This window comes from Triplophysa dalaica, chromosome 6 (genome assembly GCF_015846415.1).
Source record: "Triplophysa dalaica isolate WHDGS20190420 chromosome 6, ASM1584641v1, whole genome shotgun sequence".
Classification (NCBI taxonomy): domain Eukaryota; kingdom Metazoa; phylum Chordata; class Actinopteri; order Cypriniformes; family Nemacheilidae; genus Triplophysa; species Triplophysa dalaica.
The window spans coordinates 17914625-17940686 of NC_079547.1; the positions used below are offsets into that span (position 1 = coordinate 17914625).

Genomic DNA, 26062 nt, shown 5'->3' on the forward strand with positions numbered 1-26062 from the left:
CATTCCAGGTTTTCCAAATCACACAAAATCCAAAAATGTCAATCATGTACAAGAACTATACATCTTGTATTAGCACCTACTTATGTATACCACCACTCTTCTCACTAAAAAACAAAGCATGCGTTCATCAAATTGAATTAAAATCTTATTTTAAGAATCGCATTATCCTCATTTTTTATAGAACTATCTTATCTCTTGATAAAATCCAAATGTGCCTTCAGATCCACAAAATAACCGTGTTCTGCTTTGTTCAATTCTTAACCACAGGTCAGACCACATCTTAGCTTTTATTTACATCCTAAATACAGCATTTTAGTTATAGTGTGTATATTACATAAATTAGGTAACATATTTGCTATTTTAACATAGAATTAAAATGTTCTTGTGTGCTTTAACTGTAACTAAAAATAGGCGTTGAGACTTTCATCTCGAACGTAATGACATTTCATTGAAATCTTCACCTAATATTAAATTTGATAAAACCAAATCAAAGTCCTTCTTTAAACAAGCCTAAATACATTTTTCTTCAGATAAAATTGAAACAATTGCTAAGTATTTGATAAACAATTGTTGAAATAACATTTTTAATGAAAGCAATTGGATATTAGTTGACAAACCATAGGGCCCTCCATAGGGACAAACCATAGGGAGTAAGGATCTGTAACGGAAGGGAAATCCGCAAACCACGAGGAGTGAATCCCAATCCATCTGCGCTGTTAAATCCAGGTCGGTGTTTGGATAGCGCGCCTCCTGCTTTTCACTCCTATTGTGATGCTCTTGCTCACATACACACGCAGACTTTACCGAGCGCCAGCAGCTAAAGAAACTAATGTTGCCCTCTTAACCAACGATCGAGCTTTTAAAACGATGCCCTGATGCATCTTACTGAAAGCGCTGGAATTCGGAAAGTTTAAGAAGTGGAAAGGCAAAGTTGGGAAGTAATTGGTGAAGTTTTTCGGTAATCCAGTGCAGGAGCGCATCGAGCCATAATGGCGAGCCGTGCGCGGACAGGAGCGCTGGCTTTACCTCGATTCTCTCTCGCGGCGTGGAACAGACTCTACCGATCGTACTGGAATAACTTGAAGGTTACTAAGTGGAGCCTGTTTGCTCTGTTCGTGTTTATTTGCGTAGGGTTTTGTGGAGCAGACAGTGAGTTTTCTATCTTGGAGGAGGCTCAAGTTTTGGCAGTGCAGATGAAAAAGCTCTCCACACAGGAGCTGGGTGTCCTCACCATGCAGGTAACAAAACACACCTTTTAAAATGTCAGCTTTGTGCTTTTTATTCAAACCTTCCACGGATCATGTTTACTTCTGGTGTAGGGATCTTAAATAACTTGGGAAGTGTGAAATGAAGTTCGAGTTGTTTAGGTTAACGTTAGATAGTCGCAGTTGTGTTGCATTGTTGCGCGTCCTGCCTGTTCAAATCGTGTATTTGCACAATTACCGTTTTGATTTGCATGATTTAAATTTGTAATAGAAAGTATAAAGTTGTTCTGGCTTTGAAAAACATGGTTGACATAATGACAGTCGTCACAATTGCATGTTATTGTTGTTCCTACGCTAGTATTCATGTTTTTAAAGGCTTGTATGAATGCAGCTGAATGCAGAGATTTAAAGTCTTTGTAAAGATTTTATATTTGAAAGATCCTTCACTTTTACTTCCTCTTTGTCAGTTTGTTCTTCAGGAATATCATAAATAACATTTGTCTATTAGTTTATTCAGTTAGTTGGAATGAGAACATATCTTATACATTTTACAAATATATACCTGAATATATATAACTGAATATTTGATGTAAAAACAAGCAAATTTCCTGTACATTCGCAGCTTTTTATGTCACTATGGGTGAATGTGTGTTTTTGGGTCTATTTATAAGCAAATTATTTCATAGCCTATGTAAATATATAACCAAACACGTATACGTAAAGACAAGTCGTTAAAATGATACAATGAATTGGCGCATTGTTACGCAATGGCACGTGTGATTTACACTGCATTGTGTGTGTAATTTGTCTACATTTCAGTGAGTGAGTTAGTTGATCTGACTAAAAAAATGAATTTCAAGCTCTGAAAATGAGTATTTATAAAACATTCATGGCATTCCATTGTATTCCCCCCTAAATTAAAAAAACATTAAATGTGTTTTTCGTAACAAATGGCTAATTTTGCTGTGTAATATGCGTGGAAAAGCGCGCACTTCTGAGTGAGCGCGCACATAGATGGTCAGTAGGGGGCCAAACCCAAATGGCCTTTGATCTGTGGCACATTATACCGCTCTGCAAGCTCCTCCTTTCTTCGTCACACTCAGATGTTAATAATCTCCCTCTCTTTTTTTCTCTCACGCACTCTTCTCCCCCCACCCTGTTGCCTTTGGACATATAATTGGTTGTAATTAAAATGAATGAGTTGCGCATACAACTACATTTGTGAATTGGCAACATCTACCGAATATCTGTTGATGGGATCAATTTTTCTTTCCCTTCAACTTGCTGTGTGTTTGGCCCTGTGCCCATTAAAACAAATGTGACCTCATATGACGACAAACCCTTTTACACCTGCATCCTAGCTTTGATTCAAGGCATTAGAGGTTTGTTGAAGGCCCGCCCCAGTGTTTTAAAAGCTGATGCGGTTTTTTGAATGTGATGGCTTGAGGCTATATATAAATTTCATTTTATGTTAAAGTATGATTAGAATTTATAAGCAATTCAATTTGAGTCCCAAGAATTAAAGAAAACAATTCCACTTATTTGTGTTGCTATCAAGTCACATATATAGCTATGTATATGTTTCTTTAAATGTGTCTTCATAGGAAATTATCTAATTTAATCTAGCAGTATCTCTCCTACATTTTTAAGTATTGCTTGCAAAAATCATCAGCCCTGAGTGTCGTAAATAAAGTTACGGGTTGGGTATATTTACTTTTTTTATTAGAAATATTTCCCTTCGGACTTCACTGAGCACGCTCTGTTTCTCCATCAGGCTGGTGGCTGTGGTTTAAGTAAGGGGCTTTTTGAGCCGAGGCCTCCTAATTGAATAATGATGGTAATTCTTGAACGACATGTGTAAAAAGTAATGGACACCAGATTGATTATGCAGCATCGGTTGAGAGCTCTTGGGCTTTTTATATTTGCCGTTTTCACTTCCCTCCCACATAAATGAACTTCATCAATGTCATATATTTATTAGCTGTGTGGCATTGAGACACATTATTGTGGTTAAAAAATTGGCGGTGAAATTCCTTTTTTCCCCGATGCACCTTTTTCTAAATGCTTTAATAGTTGATTGAATCTGCATGTAACTGTAGCTCTGTTTTCAGTACCCTTCAGATTGTGCAAATTTAAATCGCAAATTGTCAGTTTCGCTAAAACTAATGCTTGCATGAGATGTTTTTTCAGTCATATGTAAACCTATACTAAAAATTACCTCTGTCATCATTTTTGAAGTGATTTAAAGCGAGAGAAAAAAGTTATGCTTTAGTCGCGTAACACTGGTTTAATGGAAAGTCCTTGCAGTACTTTTTTGTCGACATTAAGAAAACATTGCGCAAATCTGTAATGAAAACCATGCCATTGCTACTTTTGGATTTGTTCAGTTGTTTCTCCAGTCTTTGCTGGTTTAGTCCTTCGTTCTCCAGCAGAAACTACGGACACGGGTTAGGACACAGAAGAAGAACGATTTAGACACGTACTTCCAGGAAATGCCAATAAACATATTCTATCGCTGTTCTTCAAACCTTTTCAGGTATTTTCATGATAATAAAGTATATTTATAATGATGATGTTTGATGAGTGTTGCATTTTCTAATGCACATTATAAACGATTTAATCTCATAGGGATTTTAGATCGAGCAGTACTTCCTACTGATCAAAGAGCCGTGTTTACAGAAGAGCTGTGCATAAAAAACAGAATCAAACCTTTGCGATTCAGAATAGATTCAAGACAGGTATAATTCGTGTGAATCGCGATACATCGTCCACTCCTTCTTTTCACAGTCTCTTGGTGTGATGATATTTGACGAAACAGGCAATTGAGACGACCGTTGCAAATAACCCACCCAGTTCAAGACAGTCTATCTATCAACCTGCGGCTATTAAAAAGAAGTGCAGCCTGATGCCCCACCCATTCTCTTACTGCCTCACTGGTCACACATCTATGGTTTGATATGGAAGATCTTGTAAGCTAATTCAGTTATAGTGGCTAAATGTGTAGTTTTCTGATGAGGGAATGTGTTTTTGTGGACATATTAATTAGCTCCGATGTATTTCTGTGTTGACTGTCCACTACGTTATAACTTTGACCTTTAGAACTGCCTGCTCAAGTAGACACGATTCTCTGTAGGAACAGCCACTGATCCTGTCGTGACCTGCTATTAAGCTTCCTAGATTGTGTATAATTAGTTTTCTTTGAAATCAGGTGAAAATTATTATGATGACTCGATCTATGCCCTTGCAAGAAAATATTGGATTAAAATCGTTTTCTCTTTAGTTGTTTGAGGCGGTACACGTTTATAAAAGTTTTTGTCGGTATTAGAGCACACTGATATATCATTGGACAAAACAACACAAACTCATAGCATTTCAAAATGATTGTACAAGATAGTCAATTTGTAAAAAATAAAATTCATGGGATTACAATGGTACTATTTGGAAGTATTAGGAAGTAAAACAGTTCAATAACATCAACAATGTTTTTTTCTTTGAAAACAACAATGTTGTATTGAAAACAACGCTATTGCATTGATTCAAAAAGTGCTATTGCCTGTTGCATTGTACTGGCTGCAAGCTGTGGATGTAACATTTACCAGTAATGTATTTCAGACGTTTGATATAAAACAATAGCGGATTTTGCAGGACTGTTTGATAGCTGCTAAATCTAATCGAATTAAGACCACAAAACATGTGTGGCGTGTGTGTGTTTTGGCCCAATGTATCAGGCCTTTGAACTCGCAAAAAAATCATAATATAATAATGGCGGTTTCTGGAGTCTTTGCAAAACATTATTGTTCAACAATTCCCTTACAGTCAGTGAGTTTAATGCCGAAAGCAATTCCTGTTCTCCTTCTCTGTCCAGCTTTTTCATTTCAATACGTCACAATGATTGCAGACGGCTCCCTTCTTTTGGGTTCTCATATTTTCTGCTCTTTGTTTCAGTCTATTGTCAGCATTCTTTTGTCCACACTGGATTTTCAGTATACTGTTGAAACCCCTCCCGTTGAGATGCCAGACTCGAGTTAACAATCCGAAGGGAATGTTCCTCACCGTCTACGGCTGCGAAACATTTGTACGCTTTGATTGGGCATTCTGTGAGGAAAAAGGCCACCCTCACGATCCTCTCGCTGTTTATCACCATGGTAAAGTAAACCTCAGCGAAGCCATTGTGCCGCATTTTTTAATTCACGTGAAACTTCGCCGGGCCGGCTTCTCATTGCACGGCTGCGATGCGCTTGTTATTGAACGACCTAGTTAGAAAGTCTGCCGCACAGAAGCTTTTGAGAGGGGGTCTTTCATTCACAATCTCCCAGAGGCAAATCCCCCAACCTTTCACTTGGAGAAGAGCCTTCTTTCTGTGGTGCCTTTTATTAACCAGGAGCTGTAATTAACCGGCCTTATTTAATCAGTTTGGGCTCTTGCTCTCACACACACGCAGGAAAGAATAGAAGCTTCATGGGAACCGGCCTTTGTGCCGCGCTCAAAAGGGTCTTTCAGCGCGTTCCTGCAGGGTCGACCTGGGATGGGACACAGGGCCTTATCACAGGGTCTTCAATAGGGAGGTCTTCGCACACCCTACCCTGTCCCAAGGGGGATGGGAACGAGAGACTAGAGGCCCCACAGCGCTTTTTAGAAGTGTGTCTGTGTTGGTGTTTGTTTGATGACTATGCGCAGTGGCTTGGTGCTTGTTCACTACTCAGCTTTGGTTTTTAGGACTGTGATGTCCCTCCCCCTCTTTTCTGACATAGACGGGCCCCACATTCACTGTGAGAGATGAGAAGGACCCTTACTGCGTTCGAACCAGACTGTTTTTCCATTTCACTTTCTGTGACAGACCCCTTCTTCAAGGATCGAACCATCCTTAACGCAGTCTCATGGTATTGTTTGTCTTTGGTAGTTCTGTAAAGCTAGTAACAGAAACTGATTGGATTAAAGAGCTTGATATCATTTAGGGATCAAGTATATGGCCACATTGTAATCCAATAGTTAAGCAAATTTAAGGCGTAATGACCCAGAGATAAAATGTTCACAAATTCACATTTAGAAGATACAAGTATATTCAAAACCTGCAGTCTCTAACTTCCCTAATGCAAGTTAACATATTTTATGACATCATCCTGCACTTCAGCTTTTCATCAAAATCTTGGCTTGGTGGTAAACTAAACACTATTTTAAAAAGAGGGAGGAGCCATTCTATAAGTCCCACTCTAACTTCCTGTTTCAATATAAGTTTTGTGTTAAATTTAGTCATATTTATATAGCTCTTTTCACAATTTTGCATGTGTTGCAATGCAGTTTCACGTGCATTTTGTTTAGTCAACAGTTACTGTAGTAATGAGATTATAATAGTTATAAAAAAGAAGACACAGAATACATGTTATTATAATACATAGTTACTGGTCCATTTTTAGTTATATAGTTTAAATAACATGTTGTTTTTCAATCAGAAGCTGTTCAATTGTTTATTATTGCATTATATATGAATGCATAAAACAAAGCTGACATTTCAAGGCAATTCACAGTAGATCTTTATATTAGGAGTAGCTTTCTTTGCACTCGATTGTTATGCATTTTGAATTCAAGAACCTCCTGAGTTACCAGTGCCGCATGTATTATGCAGACAAGAGCTAGTTTTACTGGAAGTATCTTGAAACTGGAATTTTTCAGCATGGTAGGAGCAGAGGTTGCGCTAGACCTTTACATTGTCTGTCATTTTGACGGACAGGCTCGTAAAAATCCTTCACTATCAATTTTTACCTGTCACTATGGTGCAAGGTGATGTTACGTACTAATTATCATGTTTGTGACATCATCACTATGTACATGCGTTTACTCTCTGTACTTACTGAACTGAAAACCCAATAAAGTTGAAGTCGTTTCCATATTTAATGTTGCTGTTGTCAGACAGAGAATAATAATTACAGATGAATGTTTCTATTCATATGTCCAGTCAGTAACAGGTGCTTGTAAATGCTGTTTTGTAATCATTCATTCACTTAAAGCTGCTGGTTGGTTATGCTGGTTGGTTATGAATGTGCTGCTTCTGCTGCTCACTGAACGGAAACGACGCAGAGAGACTTTTTTAAGGTTTATCCAAAATGATGCTAGTCGCTATCGCCATTTGAAGGAAAAAAGTCTGTAAACACCTCACTACTGTGTGTATGTGTGAGCACGCGGCGCGGGGGTCTGATTAAGTGACAGATGAATGCATGCATTGCAGAATCAGATCCAGAAACAACGCCTTAAACAACGACAAAAAAATTGTGTTATTTTGAATAGTGTCAAAAGATTTTTGGTTTGTTTTGAGACTATGGTGAAACAAATTAGACGCTATTGAGTCATCATAGTGTAATGACTTGTTTATACACGCCTGGCTCCGCACCGCGAGTCTCCGCTGATCCCGCGTGGGGTTTCCTGAATTGAGTTTGAAAGTAATGAATGGGAAAAATGCGCCCTTTTCTCCGGTCACTCGCGATTACGTTCTGCTGAAAGGAAATGATTGGATGCTACCAACTTGACATAAAGAGAATTACATTTGCCATCGTTGTTATCTGTCAATATGACGGACGGCCTTCAGATCTTTCCGTCTCTGGTAAAAAGAATCCGTCAATGACCGAGAATTTTGGGTTAACGTGACCTCTGGGCAGTAGTAGAACCTTGAACTGCTGAGTGACAGACTGAGTACACAATCTATGCAACTAGACTAATTCACTGTGATATAAATAACTACACTTCATTAATCCTGAAACCCTTGTGAAAGCAGCAGTCATTGGAGCATCTGCTTCACTGTCTTTATTCAAAGCCATTCACAAAAACAGTGCTTATGTATAGCAGATGCTCTTCAACTCTTCCACGTTTGTGAAATGCATAATTTAACCAGGCCTCATTTTATTAGTTCCAGGGACTGTTTTCCATGAAAGCAAGTTTAACGTATACGTGATAAATTGCTGCATATGGGAAAAATTGAGCAAAATGGTCTCTCTCTGTCAGAGAGGAAGGAGATGGATATGTTTAAGATGGGATAAGAGAAGCCTTTGTGTCTGGTCAGCAGGTCACTCCCTGATTTAAAGATTAAAGAGAGTTCGTAAATGCGAAGCTTTGTAGTTTGCTTCCCATCCATGTGTATCTGATAACCTTTGAGATAAGAGGGTAGGTGGGAATTCCTCTTTTTTGCTACTTGGGGAACATTTCCATGGGTTCAAGAGAGGCATAGAACGGGCTGGGCCTGTGTCTCAGTTAGGTCTTTGTGTTTACCCAGTCTTCCATGCTGCATGTAGCAAATAATCTTATATATGGAAATATGTGAATTTAAAACTCGGGTGTCTTAAACCGAAATCTTGGGGCCACTTGCCATGTTTTTTTTTTAAGAAGGCCAGTGTTATGACAGATACAAGTGTTTATACATCCATGAGTTCTGTGCATTTGTTAGCATACAACCTAGCGCACATGTTCACACATGTACTCTAGTTATATATTATGTTTACCAGAGATAAAGGAACTCAAAGACTTGACCAAAATGCAAGAAGTTAAAAATTAATTTGACAGCTGGATTTAGAGGAACAGTTCATTTCATAAAAATAAGCATTTACGACTGTTATTCAGAAGCCAATGTTTATAGTTTAAACTGTTAGAAATATAAATCTTTTTCTAACACCAATAATACATGTAATAACCTTCTGGAGTTGTATAGATTACTTTTGAGGGCAGTACAACGAGTAGCCTAGTGCGTCTAATCGAAGGAAAAACAAGAGTTTTTGTTTACATAATATATGTGTATGTACAGTGTATAATAATTATGTATATGTAAATACACACGTGCATGTATATTTTTATGCAAAATTTACGTGTATATACATTCTAATATAATATATATTATATATAAATATAATATTTCAGTATTTTTCTTAAAACTATACACATTCATGTATTTACATAAACATTATTACGCACAGTATTATTACAAACAGATATGTTATACAAACAAAACCTTTTATTTTGCTTTCAATTAGACTAATCTTTGTAAGTTATTACTATTATAATGATAGTATGTGCTTTTTATGTCTTTTTGTGGAGGTCCAGTTGTGTAACAAAGACAAGGAGAGCCAGCATTTAAAAAAAAAAACTGTTGTAATACTGGGATGGCATTACTAACAAAGTGAGAACATTTTAATGTTTGCCTTAATAAGCCCATTAAAGATAAACTATCAACACCTAAGGAAAAGTGATGATGTCATATCGATATTTAGAGCTATACCATTGTAATGGATGAATACCATATTCATGGTAATTAATTTTAAAAAAAATCTAGTTGCGTGTTTTTTAATTTTTTAATTACTATACTTGATATTGAAGTTGGCAACCTGTCCTGCCGCCCAAGATGAAACGGGAAATGACCTCAGATAATATCTGAACTTTTGACACGATCTCTCTTTCGCAGCGTGTACTTTGAAAGATAAAAGGACCTTGACTCGGAGGCCACTAATTGGCAACAAAAAGAGAGCCTTCCCGCTTTGAATTCTCGCAAAAGAAGGAAAGCTACTGGTGCAACAAACAGCAGCTGTGTTTTGCTATGACTCGCTATGTTTTGAGTCTGGCTGCTGCTTGCCAAGGACAGTTACTTCATCTGCCCGGAGCGAATGGTAACGTAACACCTGCTTTAGCGTGGCGGACGAACTTGTATGGTAGGCGCGAGAGCACATTTCCCCTTTCTGATATGTAAACATGAAGGAATAATTTTTATTGGCCGCGCTATCCCGTTTGCTCCCCCGTTTGCTCCCCCGTTTAGACTATTTACAAGTATTTTCAAAGTTATACATATGACTATTTTTTTGTCTTCCCCAGAGACTCAATATAGATGTTGAGCAGTGTGGTCTCAGATTAGCCGGCCTTGTCTTGCGATTGCTTTAACAGTCTGGAACAATTTACTGGCTGATTTACAAGGTGCCTGTGCATCTGAGAGAGAAACCGAGGAAGAAGTGAGCAAATTTGTGGGAGGGAAAGAGAATATGTTTGTGCTCGATGTGTGTCTGCTCTCTTCTCAGAAAGACCCGGCAGCGGTCTGCTTGGCACTCGTGATAGTGTGTATGTGTGAACTGGTTCAGTGCCAGCCTCTCTTTTATAGGAGTCTTGGGGACAGCGCTCTGGGCCTCTGGTGTCTGTTGAAAGAAAGACTGTGTGCAATGAACAGCTTGCAGCAGTGCACTGTGGGAATGCAGGTGGCTTAGGACACTTGATAATAATGTGTGTTTTCACCCTATTGAAAGGCTTGATGTACTTGCTGTGAAGTTATGTAGCCTGAAACTGTGTATTGGAGTGAATTGTGTTCTGACTCGACAGGTAGGCACTACACATGCCACGGGTTTGATGACAGAGTTTACATTCCAGTTTAAAGCTGGTATTAGCTTAAAGACCCGTTCCCACCAAGAACGATAAGCATTAGCGTCTACAGTATAAATTAGGTATATTTTGAGCTTTTGCACCTCAGTTTTACAAAAAGTTAAAGTAATGTGACATGACGTGTGGCCAAGAAAAACAGCATATGCTGGTTTGGTATGTTTTGATGCTGGTTTGACCAGCTTAAACCAGCAAATGACCAGCATCAAAACATACCTAACCCAGCACATGCTGCTTTTTTCAACGGGGATACTTGGCCTCACGTCACATCACTTTAACTTTCTTGTAAAACTGAGGTGCAAAAGCTCAAAATAAACCTAACTAATACTGCAGATGCTAATACAGTTATCGCTATTGTTATCGTTCTTGGTGGGAACGGGTCTTTAAACTAATTTCAGCTGTTGAACAAAACAGCATATGTTGTTTTGATGCTGGTTTAAGCTGGTCATGTGCTGGTTTAAGCTGGTCAAACCAGCATCACAACATACCTAACCCATGACATGCTGTTTTTTTCAACATGTATGGAGTCAGAATTTGTGCTCTGCATTTCACCCATCCAAATGCAAACAGACAGCAGCGAGTAACACACACCATGTACAAACCCTCGGAGCAGTGGGCAGCCATTCGGTGCCTTGCTCAAGGGGCTCACCTCAGTCGTGATATTGAAGGTGAAAGAGAGCTCATAGTCATGTAGCATTACAGTTTTCTTTTTCTCATACGGTTTTTAAAACCGTAATAGTTATGTACGATAAATATAATTGTGGAACAGATATAGGTGTGTTTCAGAAAATGCAATGCTATCTCTATTTTTTTAACATGAGCAGACTAATCACGGTGCTTGCGGTCTGCATATAATTGACACGATGTTACATTTTTGGAGAGGTGCATGTCAGGGTTCGGCATTACTGTAGACTGTATGAAACATGGACGTATTGTCCGTGAGGTCACCCATAGGTTTCTGAGAAGCTGTTTAGAAGCTTGGAGTGGGCAGATCCGGCCGTCACCATCTTAGCAGCCAGTCACTCCCGGATAATCGAAAATGGGGAAAGAGGCGTGACGTGGTTAGAGCAGAGGCGCCTGTTGCTGAAACCACTTATCACTCAAGTGGCCACACACCTAATTTGTCGAATTTTAAGGCTTAAAATAAGTTAAATGGGTGAGTTATAAAAACATTCACCCTCCTCAGAGTTGTCATGATGGATAAAATTAGCTATAGACCAAAATCCTTTTTTTGTACCAAGCTTTAAACATGTTTTTTTTCCTGCTGTAAAGTTGCCCACTTTAACATTGAGCTCAATGAGATTCTGTCGATGAATTGCAGTTTAATTCACTTCCGTGTTGGCTTCACGCTTGGGCATAACGCATGCATACAGCAAAGAAATATAACAAAAACACAATACAACAAATAGATGTTTATGTATTGGATGTGTTATAGAAATGAGTTACCCGTTTAAAATTTGGTAAAAATAGTCATATGAGCCGGATCAGATGATAGTTATACCAAACTCAATTTCTAAAAGGTTTCAAATATAAATGTTGCAAAATGCCAGATCACTTATTTGCGTGGTATTGTGAGTTAATTACTGATTTTTGATATGATAGATTAATGCTGTCTTTTTTAACCTTAGACTCTTAATCTAGTTATTGATTAAGTCACTGAAATCATTAGCATTCATTTAGGGATTCACCTCAATGAAAATTCTTGGCTGAAGCTTAATAAAAATGAAACACTTGGCCGAAGGGCGAACAACGAACATGGCTTTTCATATCTCATCTATTTATTTGGCCAAATTTTTCACTATTGCATAAAATGAATGGTCAATTTTTTTCTTGCTTTTCAATATAATGCAATATAATTTAAAATAAATCTAAACAAAACAAGATGGCAAAAAAAATGTGATTGTCTTTACTAGGCCATCTGTGAATGTAGGCTACTGTACAATGTGCCCCCTACAACAAAACACTTCAATAAAAAGTTTCATACTACATTTTAAGCTAAAAATATGAATAAACGAAAACTGTTGTATTATTATTCGCTACACAGCAAAAATGTTTAAAGAAAAAAAAACATCCACGCAAGCAATTCTGACGGACAACCATTTCAGTTCACGTCTCTCCTATACAAATAGCAATAGCTGACCGTTCTCTCAGAAGGTGCTTTCGTGGCCGGGATGCACAGAACATACTTTGACAAGTTGCTTAGTACAGGGAACCATTTGCACGCATCCACTGCATGATGTCGAACTCTCCCTCTCTCTCTCTCTCTCTCTCTCTCTCTCTCTCTCCCCCTTTCTCTCTCTCTCCCCCGTTCTCTCTCTCTCCCCCTTTCTCTCTCTCTCTCTCTCTCTCTCTCTCTCTCCCCCTTTCTCTCTCTCCCCCCCCTTTCTCTCTCTCTCCCCCGTTCTCTCTCTCTCTCTCTCCCCCTTTCTCTGTCTCTCTCTCTCTCTCTCTCTCCCCCTTTCTCTCTCTCTCTCTCTCTCTCTCTCCCCCTTTCTCTGTCTCTCTCTCTCTCCTCCTTTCTCTCTATCTCTCTCTCTCTCTCCCCCTTTCTCTGTCTCTCTCTCTCTCTCTCTCTCTCTCTCTCTCAAGCATGTACCCCTCAGTAGTGCACAGCGCTATTTGCATTTACTGTATTCTCTTGTACGGACATCTGTAGACAGTCTAATTCTGATGATTATATTCGGCATAATTACCTTATTATTTATATAAATGATAACTGTTTATTGGTTTGTTGTCTGACTCCTTTAATGTTTTATTAGTTTGTTGTTTTTGGCATGATGATGCCCCAAGTTAGCTTCAGCTTTACTTCTTGCTTTGTTTGTTTCAATGTGTGAGTTTACTACAACACAACCAGAATAAGCCCATCAGCTGTATTTGAGTATGGATTTGCCAAGTTATTTGTAAATCTTGTTTTATCTTTAGGTTCCTGCACAGAGGATTAGGTGGGTTTGTTTGTTTGCACTGTCTTTGTGATGCGTTACGGCCAGTGCCAAAATGAAGTGCTGTATTTCTGTATTTACCTGGATTTGTGAAAAGGAGATTTGCATGAACCTGGCAGCATTCTCAGTGGAAATGTCATGATTTAGGGAGCAGTTTCGAAGGAATGTAAGCAGTAACTTGACAGCAAATATATCTTCAGTTGCCTGAGGTGTTTACTGTCTTCACTTCAAGACTTGTGTCCTATGTTTTTCTTCAATGTGAGCTTACCGGTGTGCACGAATGCATATTTGCGAAAGGAAAAGTGATCCATTAGCTATCCAGGTGTTTTGATGATCCAAACTGTAGGCTTGTAACAGATTGGCCTATATATTCGGACAGTATCTGATGAAATTTTCAAACTATTCCAAACATTTCCAAACTGTGACTTGGAAATGATCATATTGTTTCATAGATAGCAGTAGACGTCTGTATATTTTTGGCTCTTTGGTTCCCACCCCAAATGAGACTTTGCTTCATTATCTGATACAACCTATTATAAAAGTTTTTTATTATTTATACACCCAGTAGCAGTAATGGTTTGTACTTAAGCCTAAGTCGGGGTTCACAGCATAATACCTTGAGTCTAATACAGTGGATATCAGAGGCCCTTGTTCCCCCATCCATCTCCGTCCAGCTCACCGATGCTTGTCTGTAACCAAGCCCCTGTGTCCATCTGAGCGTGTTCACCACGCACCCTGAATTCACATCCGGCAGGCAGCCAACAGAGCCTTTGTCCTACAGACTGAAGCAAGCGGTAGGATTCTGCTCTGTCTTACTGATCCGAGAATAGAGCAGGAACTAACAGGAGATAAGCACTGATCCCAGACTGGAATGATTCTCCCTGATCACTGGAATGTGGTTCCTCTGTTGGCTGTGTATTCACTGGAAAACAACTTTAAATACTCGTTTGAAGTGGTTGCAGTAAATTGATGTTAAGATCAACTTATTATTAAAATGTTCCTTGTTCACTTTGCAGTCCCTGAGCAGACTGCAGTTTTTAATTTTCAAATATGATTTTAATATGTTTTACAGTACGCTGCAGGGAAATTAATGAATTAATTTAATAAAAAAAAAAAAAAAAAATCCTACTCAAAAACATGTAAAACTAGAGGTATCCTCTCTCAAATACTACATGTTCAGTGTGAAAGGAAAACTCCAATTTTCATGATGAAATGTTAGCCCAGCTATCATTTTCCATGACTACAAATAACATCAGGAAGTATTTAATAGGGCTGTCAAACGATTATTCATGATTAACCGCATCCAGATTAAAAATTTTTGACTGAATAATATATTTCTGTGTGAACTGTGCCCGGAGTTATGGTTTTGATTTTTGTAATTTTTATAATTTATTTTGTTTATTTTTTATGTTGCTATATAATATTAACACACATTTATTTTAGTATTATTTTAGTTTTTATTTATTGTTATAATTTTAATGCTTTAAACTTATTTCTGAGGCAACATTTCAATTTTTCATTTATTTTACGTCATTATTTGATATGATTTTAATTTACAGAAGCGTTTTCAAAGATTTAATTTAAGTAAACTAAAATAACCTTGCTGTGCCTATTAATTTTGTATTAATAAACACATACACACATGCACATAATTAAGAAAAATATAAAAATGTATTCGTACATACTAAATACATCTAAATTCTTCCTAAAAATATGTACAGTACTTGTTTATACATTTAAAATGAATATGCACACTACAAATACATATTAAATGTAAACACAAACCTTTGTTCTGAAAGCCATAAATTGCGATAAATTGTTTGACAGCCCTTGAATTAATATTGCACACAAGACCCTACTATGGTTATGGGCATACAAAATAAAACATTCAGGTATAGACCACTTTGGAAAACGTAAGAGACGCTGATCCAGCAGAACTTCCCGTTTCAGTTTTTTAACTACACAAACGTTTGAAAAAGGTGCAACAAACAGAACATTTATAACCAAATCAAAACGGCAAGCGATTATCTCCAAGATTCAATTAAATATGCAAGATTAAAAAAATGTAATGCATAAAAATGAAACCGCATGAGTGCTTCTGGACCAGTGTTTTTAACTTGCAAAGTAATTTATAATTGCAAACTTTCCTAATGAATGAACATTTTGATTCAATATTTTGTTTCAAATATAATAAATAATTTTTATTTAATTTTATTTTTATTAGTGTTTTTGTGTAAAAATCTATTTTAGTGCGTTGTAGTTCGTTGTTCTCCTTCGGACTACAATGTCAGAAGAATATTTGTTTCACCTCAGTGATGCAATACAGAAGCATATACCCATGTAATGGAACTTAAAAGCTCCCCGGGGACCGCTCTGTTCTTAAGTCTTGCAACACACAGAGCACATTGGTACAGTAATTGTAGTTCGTGTTGGTCAGGACTCGGGCACTGTTTCTTTGAATTATTCTGCATTCTTTAGTGACAGCTCTACAAAGCCTCTCTTCTGAGCCACTGGTCCCCTGTCTCCCGTTCCTGTCACCGCTCTATGAGTAGTGGCTCTGGGTCATCGGGACAAAAAAAGAAGCAAGGTTTTGTTAAACGATATTTCCCAGGAACAGAAGATCACTACATGGGGTCAGAGAATGTAATCCATCCTACAGAATCTTCTACCAATGAAAGATATTCAATTTTTAAACATGATTGGTTGACTTCAAGTTTGGATTATGTAACTGGTTGTATGTTACTGATGGTAAGTAAATTGGTAGCTGTATGATTTGCATGTGCAGAGAAATATTTGCAGAAGTGTAAATCATGTTGCAAGCATAAAACAAGGATTTGCATGTGCAGAGTAGGGTTTTCAAGGTTTTGAATGACGTGAGGATAAACCCGTGACAAAAATGTTCATTTATGGGTGAACAGACCCTTTTAGCTGGATGGGTCTGAAATGTTTGCTTCAACAAGTTGGGTGACAGCGTCTGATTATCGTGTTCCCATAAACTCGCACAGACCACCAGGGATGTTTGATCTGTATTGCGTGTTTTTTATGTGGAAAAAGAGATTTGCCTCTCCGTCCAAATCCTGCTGTTGGTCAATGTTTGTTTTGCGTTCCCACATATCTCTCTCTCACCCTTCTTCTGTTTTCTCACTTAAAACCTTAGAATGATGTGCAACACACGGTGTAATTGTGGGAACAGGTGCCAGATCTGTTGGCTGTGTTAAAGAAGAATGGGCATAGAGGGCAGCTAAGCCTGATTTAGCCCAGACCATCTGTGGTCGTTGTGGATTGGGGTGGTTGGCAAATTGGAAAGTCGCACCACCATGAGTGCCAGGGTAGCTAGTGCATGGACCAGGGTTTGGAATATGACCCACGTGTATCACAATAATTGGAAAGACTCAACAAAATTGTTGTTGACATTCTGGCACACCTGACCATTATTATTGCATCACTACTTGGAGAATTGTAGGCCAGTTGGGTGTCTTGGTTCTGGTGTGATGTTCCAAGAATCTATTCATCATGTGTGCTTTTATGTATTCCTTTGATCTCTCAGTAAAGCAGTTTATTAGTTGTTGAATGGTATTTCAACCTAACAAGGGCCAGGTTTGAAGTTCTAAAGTTTACTTGCATCTTTAGTCGAGCCAAGTTCATGAAAATACAGGCAGAACGATTTCTCTTTCAACAGGAGAAATTGGACTATTGTGGTAAAAATTGATTTATTAGACATTTTTACAAGGTAGTACTTAATTGATGTTCTCCAAACATTTTTATGGCATATTTCAAGCCTTAATTATTCAATTAAGCACAAATTGCTTAACGTTCAAGCTTTTTGAAACGTAATTCAGGTGTGCCGTTTGTTTTTTGTTGTTTTCTAAACTTTCCAGTTGACCTGGTGAATTAACTGGTGAAATTTTTCTTCCATTTATTTATCCATGTAAATACCGGTGTCCCTGTTTACTGGTGCCGCTAAAATAACTACTCTTCTCAGGATGTCGTTCTTTTCCCTATTAATCACAATCAAATGTGCATGTATGTACTGTATAAGAAAGGGCATCTTGAACTTGGCGCTTCACAGCCAAACACCTAGTTTATCAAACCGTCGTGCCCTGACTTGTGCTGAGGTGTTTTATTTATTTCCATTTTTATTTACCATAAAGACGTCACTGAAGAATAACATGATGCTTATGTGTCGGCTTCTGATCATTTCCCCGGACATTTTATTACAGATATGTTTTTTTTTAAGTAGCAGGTTTAAAGTTAATCCCTATCTGCAAGATAAATCACTGTTTAAATAATGGAGCACCAGAATTATAGTTAATCTAGATATACCGCAAATTTAAACCTGGATCAAATGATAGCTTAAATATAAACCTGATTATTTTTAAACAAGGTTTACAGCTTGGTGCAACGGAATTATTTAATAAACTTTAATTTATTCTAGATTTAGGCCTAATCATTGTTGTTTCAACTCACAAGACATCATTATCTGATTACATGAGAAACAAAGGGAACACAATTCTTTTAATATCAGTGTTTTTGGGCCCGTCCCTTGTTGTGTGAGGAACATTATGAACATAGATCTTTATTATGCTGCTGCCCCAGTTAATATTGTCCAATTGGTCGCAGTCTAGAGCCCTGAAACTCCATCAGTTCAGTGTGTTCCTACACAGACCTTTCCAATTTTGGAGGAAATGAAGCGGCGTCTTCATCGTTCCTCATAGATGGATGAACTGCGGGAATGTCAGACAGGGTTGTGGACTTTAAGACCTTCCCCTTATTTTCCGTTCTTCTCCCCCCTCTGCTTTTCTAAGCACTTGCGAACTTGCGTTTGAAGCTCACACTTCACCACTGACAAACACAGTGCTCATCTCCCAAATTTTAACACTCCTTGAGAGAAAAGATTAGAGATTCAGAGTCTCTGTCATGTTTACCTCCAAATGTTCAGTAGAAGTACTGTCTGCTGCCCTATTTATAGCCAGAACAGTCTGAAAGTCTCTCTCATATTTTCTTTTAAGTGTTGCCATGGTGTAAATGAGATCTAGCTTAACTACATTCGAAACATCAAATAGGTCAGGACACTTGATATATGAATTTACTTTCATCTTTTTACTTTTCCATATTGCAAAATGCGTGACTGTGTCTCAAGACTGTGGTGAATGTTGTATCACCTTCAGACTTTGGAATTGAAGTTGATGTTTTCAGTTCAATTCATACCAACGGACCTTTTTGTTTTTTAGTGTTCAAATAACACAGTCATGTAAAACAGATAAAAAGTTTATTAAAAATCTGAAAGCATTACAATTTTACTGAAAGTTTTTTTTTTTCTAAAAAATATTAAATTCTGAAAGCTATGCCGAATGCAGAAAGTCAACGTAATAAAACACTCAGCCTCTCAACTGTTGTCATTGTTTTTCGGGCCCCCTTCACATGTGGAAACCATTATATCCTGTCTGCCGGGCCGAAAGAAAACAGGACTGCCGCGAGTCGGAGATCTGCGAGAGAATCCGCTTCATGACCCCGTCTCTCAACGGGCCCCTCAGTGTTTGCACAAAGAGGTTTTGTTATTGTAGGACCCCAGGCTCTGTCGGCCCCTCCACTGACACTCAGCCCAAAAACACAAGTTCAGCCCACAGCAGATCAAGAACACACGGCCATGATCTCTGTAGTGATTTATCTACACCTTGTAGGCTGGGGAAGGTTTCCTATAGTTCCCTGTTTAGACTGTATGTTGATGGAGGATGTGTTAAGAGTATCTTGCTATTAATACTTCACTTCATAGACACCCCAGACATCCATCAGACATACTTAGGCTAGTTATGCGTAACCGTTGAAACCGAAGTCATTTTTTACTCCAGGGTTGCTCACTGTCATTACTTTGGTTCTGCTGGTCAGAAACGTCTGAGAGGTTTTGGTATTAAAGAACCATTAAAACAACTTCTGCTCCATTATCCTGGTAACTCGGTCAGAGTATATATGGCATCCACCCTTGTGCTCGCATGTGGAACTCATTTTACCCTCACTCTTCTCGTCACCCCAACCCCCTCACAAACACAGAGTTGGGTTTATTCGGATAATGCGAAGCACGTCAGCTGCACCTTTCAGTATCTGTTAAGACGTTGGGGAGATATAAAAGATATAAAATGTTCTGGGAAAGTTGTCTGCAAGAAAAGTTGGTTAGAAAGATGTTAAACTTTTGAACTAAAACTGACTTTGCAGGAACTCATTTTGTGCTGTGAGCTTAAAGGAAAATGTATGGTTCATGCTGTAACGTGTTATTTGAGATGGTGTGGCAGAATAAGGACGTCTACACCCTACAGTTTACCTTGCGTCTGAACACTACTGTTTCATGGACATTAGGGCTTGACGCCATATTTCATTTCAAACAAATGAATGCGAGGCTGTTACGCACAGTCCAGTCTATGTTAACAGTTGAAACACACAAGACTCAAGACTATTTTTTTATTATTATTATTTATATATATGATGAACATATGAAGAGTTTGGTTCCAAAAGGAGGGAACCCAGTTTTAAAAAGTCCAAGAATCCCATTTTTATTATTTTTTTATTCGGTTTTGTTGTGTTAGTTAGCTGTCTTTCTTGAGTTAGTATGGCTTAAATCAAAACAAAGTTATCTCATTTTGGAACCAAACTCTTTGTATGTAAATTTGTGTATATAATGTATATAATTAATCAGTTGCATTTTAAATAACGCCACGCTGTTTATTCTTTAGGTGCATGTGAGGTTGTGTATTCAGTGATTTTCACAGCAAACCCAGATTCAGGTGCACATATAAAGTGCAACACTGTGAGACTGGAGGAGGGTGAGCAAGAGAGAACACATCAGAGGGTAGGCAAGCGTGCCTCATTCTGGAGCACAAGCCTTTGTAGTGCAATGAGCACATTGCTTCTGAGAGTTAGAGAGGGGGGTTGGGGGGACGAGGGCGAGAGGGGGTACCTGCGGCAGGAAATCGCAATAGCATCCCAGACTGGCTTCTGTTGTCTGGCCTTTCATCTTCTCTGTTTGTACCCAGTTTCCCTTGTTGCTGCCACAGCAACTAGGTGTTGTCAGCTGTGAGGAAATGTGGGATTTAATATCCGATCGTTCATAAAGCTGCCACTTATTCTAATAAAACACACATTTATTTGAAGGACCGTTTCGGTATGCTCAGGAAGAATGTGATAACAGTTTAAATGGAAAAAAATATTTGAAGTAGAAATGGAATTAATTAGGTGTTTCGGGTGTAAATATGGGCAAACATTTAGCAGTACAATGACTTGGCAATGTTGATTTGGATTGTTATATATAATTTTTTTTCTTGTTTATGACGCCTTTTTGTTTGGGTTCGTAATCATGAATGTGTTGTATAGAAAATAATCACTTTTGTCAACTATTTTGTCTTTCCTATACATCCCTCATGAACTATGAACATTGCAAAAAAAGTTCACAAAAAATTATTCCTACTTTATTTTTTATGGCTGTGTAATCTAAACACATATGGCACCATAGAAAATAGGCTCAAAATAAATCAAATATGACTTGTGCGCTATATACTCGAGTCTTAAATATATATTTTAAATAATCTTAAACATCCATCCATCCATTTTCTACCGCTTATCCGAACTACCTCGGGTCACGGGGAGCCTGCGCCTATCTCAGGAGTCATCGGGCATCAAGGCAGGATACACCCTGGATGGAGTGCCAACCCATCGCAGGGCACACACACTCACTCATTCACTCACACACTCACACCCTACGGACAATTTTTCCAGAGATGCCAATCAACCTACCATGCATGTCTTTGGACCAGGGGAGGAAACCGGAGTACCCGGAGGAAACCCCTGAGGCACGGGGAGAACATGCAAACTCCACACACACAAGTCGGAAGCGGGAATCGAACCCCCAACCCTGGAGGTGTGAGGCGAACGTGCTAACCACTAAGCCACCGTGCCCCCCCGAATCTTAAACATAATACAGTTTTTTTTTTAAAGAACCAGATTTTAAGATTGGTGTCTACACTAGTGCATTTTCAATGAAGTAACTTAGAGAGAGGTTGCTGCGTGTTACACAAGACTGTAAAGCTGCAAAACACGTCTTCGTTTTTAAACTCCTCCATTTTCCTCATCCTCACTACAACACGAAAACTGTGTATTCAAATGTATCCACTTTCAATAACTCAGTTTTCGTTGACAAAAATCCCGTCTTCGTGTGGACGAAAGGCCAACGGAGTGAAAAAGATTTGAAAATGTATTAATGTGGACACGCTTTAGATTAGTCAAATCTTGACATCCACCGCTATCTTTCACTGGCATGTTAATGAAATGTTCAGTATATTGGTTAATACAGTTCACAATACCAGATTTATGCTACTTTGATGAAACACACATTGCTTCTTCTCTAATAAACTCATGAACTTTTGCAGGATAAGGGGCGATTCACATTTCGCATTTTAAAGCCGCATTCTCTGACCGGTTCTATGAAACTCTGAAAAGTTCAACTTTTTCCATCTCGATGCGGCACTGACGCGCCCCGAGACAAATGTTGTGTGACTTCAATTAAAATAACGAACTTGCGCCCGAAAGACGGCAAATGTGATTCGCCCCTAAAGCTATACAGATTTGGAATGCGAAAGAATAAAGCAAATTTTCAATTTTTGTTCTTCAAAATTTGATCTAGTAAATAAAACATTTACTTGCTCTTAAACCCGCATGTATACGTCAGTTGTGGAAGTGGTTGAGGGAGGGTCAGTTCAATGATTCAGACCTTGTAGGCCTTAAGAGAAGATTAGGGCACCTTTTCTGCTCATTACATTGTGTGAGCGCACCCTTTCACTCCCTCGCTCAATCCCAAATTAATGAGGATTAGCTGGATGGGTTCTGGCCTTTGAAGATGACTGAATAGCTAATAGGTTTATCCCCCTCCAACTCGCCATTTTAATGGAAATGTTGCAGAGCAGGAACGCCATGGCTCCGCCATTATTCCGCTCCCACGGCGCGTCAGCTGTTTCCCCAACCAGCTCTTGGAAACCTTACAGAACGTCCAATATTTGTGACGGTCAGGTTTGCAAAATCTTATGAGTAACGCATAGAATTTTCGAGCTACTTTGTTTTTTTAATTGAAATATGGACGCGACTTATTGGTTTCGCATTCTTTTTGGCGGAGGCAATAATTCATCCCAGAGAGATAGCAATCTTGATATAATAAACCACCCTGTGGAGAGCTTTGTTTCAGTCGGTTTTCCTCGCCGTGACTCTGTTGTAAGGAGTGGCGGAGCTTTGACATGCCTGGATCAAAGACAGCGTGAGATTCAGACATTTCAGACATGACTTCAACTGTAGTAGATATTAACCCCTGGTTTGACAAGATTAATAACCGCCCTGGACACCAAATTCTGAGCCAGCCCAGCTGCCTCTTTGTGCCCTTTCAATTGAACGGCGGTGTGTTATTTCTTACAATCCTATAGCATGTCATTCATTTTGATGTCATCTTGTCGGTGAGGATTATATGGTGGATAGTCCAACTTGAAGAGGGATTTAAGATTCCTGTTGCGTAAGGTCTGTTGTGGTGATGAATGAATCTTTTACGTCAACGAGTGTTCACGTTCATGCCCATGCAGTCTCTTTTTTATTTATTTTATTCTTTAACTGCTTTAAAGTGGCTTAAAAAAATATATAATTTTTGTCATTCTGTAATCAATTATCTTACCTAAAAAACCTTCCAGAGTTTTGTATTTCTAGAGACGGCTCTCAGATTACAAGCTGCGAAATACCTATTTGGCCCGGGTAAAGCCGTAAAACCCATCAGAGCAGTTTGAAAAACAAACCGACCGTGCCGGGGAAAGACCTGCAGCGGTGCCCAGCAAGCTATTTGTGTTTACGCTGATGTTTATTTTACAAGAGGGGTCTGAAATGACAGGTTTCTTCTTTCACTTACATTTCAACAGCTTATGTGTCAACAGCTTTATTCACAAAGGTGGGGCTCATCCATACATCACCCACAGTTTGTTTAGCTTTTTAAAAACATGCGCTCGTGATGAATTTCCAGGCCTTTGGTGAGGGCACACATTTGCCCGTTTTGTAATCTTTAATGTGGGCGAGTGTCCTGACCTCAGACTTGCCTTAGTGAAAGGTTCTTCTCTCTGTAAGGGTTGAGGATCGTCAGGACTGTTCGTGGCAAGTCTCCTCATGATTTGTGGATTTGTGGTGGGAATTCATCATGTTGTTATGACACATTCCGTCGTGTTATTCTGTGTCAGAATCGCCACGGTAATGAGGTGAGCGAATAGCAAAAACCTTTATTGTGTGTTACTGTTAAGCGTGTTGACTCCTTTTTGACGGTTTACAGCAGTAAAGTTTGGATAGAGAAAGCGTTTAATCTTCCATGACTTGTTTAGCAAGGAGTTGTAAAGCTGAATACAAAACATATTAACGTTTTATGGAAGCTTTTGTGCAGGTAAATATTGCCGATGTTTGTGGTCTAAGGTTTGTGTTCATAATAAAACGTTTGGTACTAAAATGCTTAAGAAAATGAACCGTGATGAAGTAAAAAGTATTGATTGCTATAAGCAAAGCCATGGTTTTACTACAGTAACCATGTTTTTTAACTGTAGTAAAATCAGTGTTAATTTTCGTAAGGGTATACCATCCTATAGTCTATACTACACTATGATGTAAACGGCACTTCCAGTGTCAGTTTTTATTTAATATTTTTTTTATTATACCTGTATAATAAAATCTTAATATATTCCATAAACATTTTGATTTGGTTATGCACAATGCAGGTCAATAAAAATCCCTTTGTACACATTTTTGGTTGGTTGTATTTTGTTCAAACAGTATAGTGTTAAAAACGTGAAACAGAAAGCTCTTGGACCAGCGTTGGACCAACATTGTTTACGTCTTACAAAGTGTATGAGACGGTACTACACGATGCTATTAGAACTGCACATTAAATCGGACCAATTTATTTTAATACTTGTCTGTAAAGTACAGTTGAATGTTGTAACATCTGAAAGCCAGATGCGCTCTCACGCAGAAACGGTAACTATGCCATGCAGAAGAAGTACCATTACACATGTAAGGTGTGTCCCAAATCATACGCTTATGCACTATTCTACGCCATTTTGTAGTATAAATAGTGCGAGTAGTGCATTCACGTAAAAAATGTGTACAAATGGATTTTTATTGACCTGCATTGTGTTGTGAGATTGACTTCATAACCACACAAACGTCAGGTTAGTATAAAACCATTGCGTATTCCATTTGGGACGATACTACTCATACACATAATACTCATAAATTCAGACACTAGATCAGCCCTTCCCAAAGTCCTGACTCTGGTTTGCTTTGCCGACTCGGCTCATCTTTCTCTTGGTCTATCTGTGCAGCAACCGGCAAAAAACAGAAGCACATTCAACCGACCAAACAAATTGGCGTTTCCAAAACTCTGTCACTGTTACAGACTGCCTGAACATATGAAAATGGATGTAGTTTGTCTGTAAATATTTGCATAGTTTGTTGTCCAGACGGACATTTGTGCTGCAGGATTTACTAAGTTACATTGAAGTACTGTTTCATAGGCACAAAATATGTAGCCTAAATGAGAGCGGCTTTATGGATTTTGTTGTATAAAATTGCAGCACTGTATGTAAAAGTTAAGACCATAAACGCAAGTACGACTAGATGATGCCATGAATATGATGATTAGCATATGAAGAGTTCATAACTTGTACCTAAGATGTTCAAAAACGATCTTAATATTGTGAATTCAAATTAATATCAATGAAACTGCAGTTTGGTTGTTTTGATTAAGTAATAATATAAAAAACAGCTTACTAAGACAATAAAAACATGAGTACATTTTTTTTAAACTCTGCTATCTGTTTTTCTGAACAAACTCTTCACATTTAATTGATTTTTTTAATTTAAAGTTGTTTTAAATGTTTATTAAAGTTTTGTAATAACAATTGTACCGGACCTTTGACGTCGACAAGAATTTTGATTCGGACCTTTGAATGTAAACTTTGAGAACCCCTGCACTAGATGGTTGAGTCCATATTGCACAGTTTAACTGCATAGTGTATAGTTATGTAATTTGGGACACTTTAGTTCCAGAAAATGCCTATGGCCATATTTCTAGCAATGTTCTTCAAGTCTTCTTGGGTATTTTCAGGATTAAAAGTATTGGATGATGTTTGACGGGTGTTGCTTTTTCAAATGAACGTTATATGCGACTCAAAATTGCAATGCTTTCGCATTTCACATTAACTCTGAAACTACGTCATGAAAGTCCTTGAGACGAATTATGTATTTAACTGTTTTAGAACCAAATATTTTTCTGTCACAAACCAGTTTTTAAAGAAAACTGGCTGTAAATCTGGGTGCGCATTATGCAGTATACTATATAACCGTGAAGCGTTTTTGTCGCTTTGCCAGAACTTGTTAAAAATTACTCAATTTTAAATACGAGCCATGGTACACAATAATGTAGTTAGAAGTGTACATTTAGTTACTCCTAAACAGTCCTGTGAA

The 26062-nt window shown here is 38.2% G+C and overlaps 1 protein-coding gene across 1 annotated transcript in view; it reads left to right on the top strand.

The window, feature by feature from the left end:
* Positions 1-782: 782 nt before the first annotated feature.
* The window catches only part of LOC130424655 (VWFA and cache domain-containing protein 1-like), a 66039-nt gene continuing 40759 nt past the window's right edge, over positions 783-26062 (top strand). Inside the window, exon 1 of the mRNA XM_056750489.1 lies at positions 783-1238. Within this exon, the coding sequence (XP_056606467.1) occupies positions 990-1238 (249 nt within the window). The 5' untranslated portion in view covers positions 783-989. The remainder of the gene's footprint in view (positions 1239-26062) is intronic.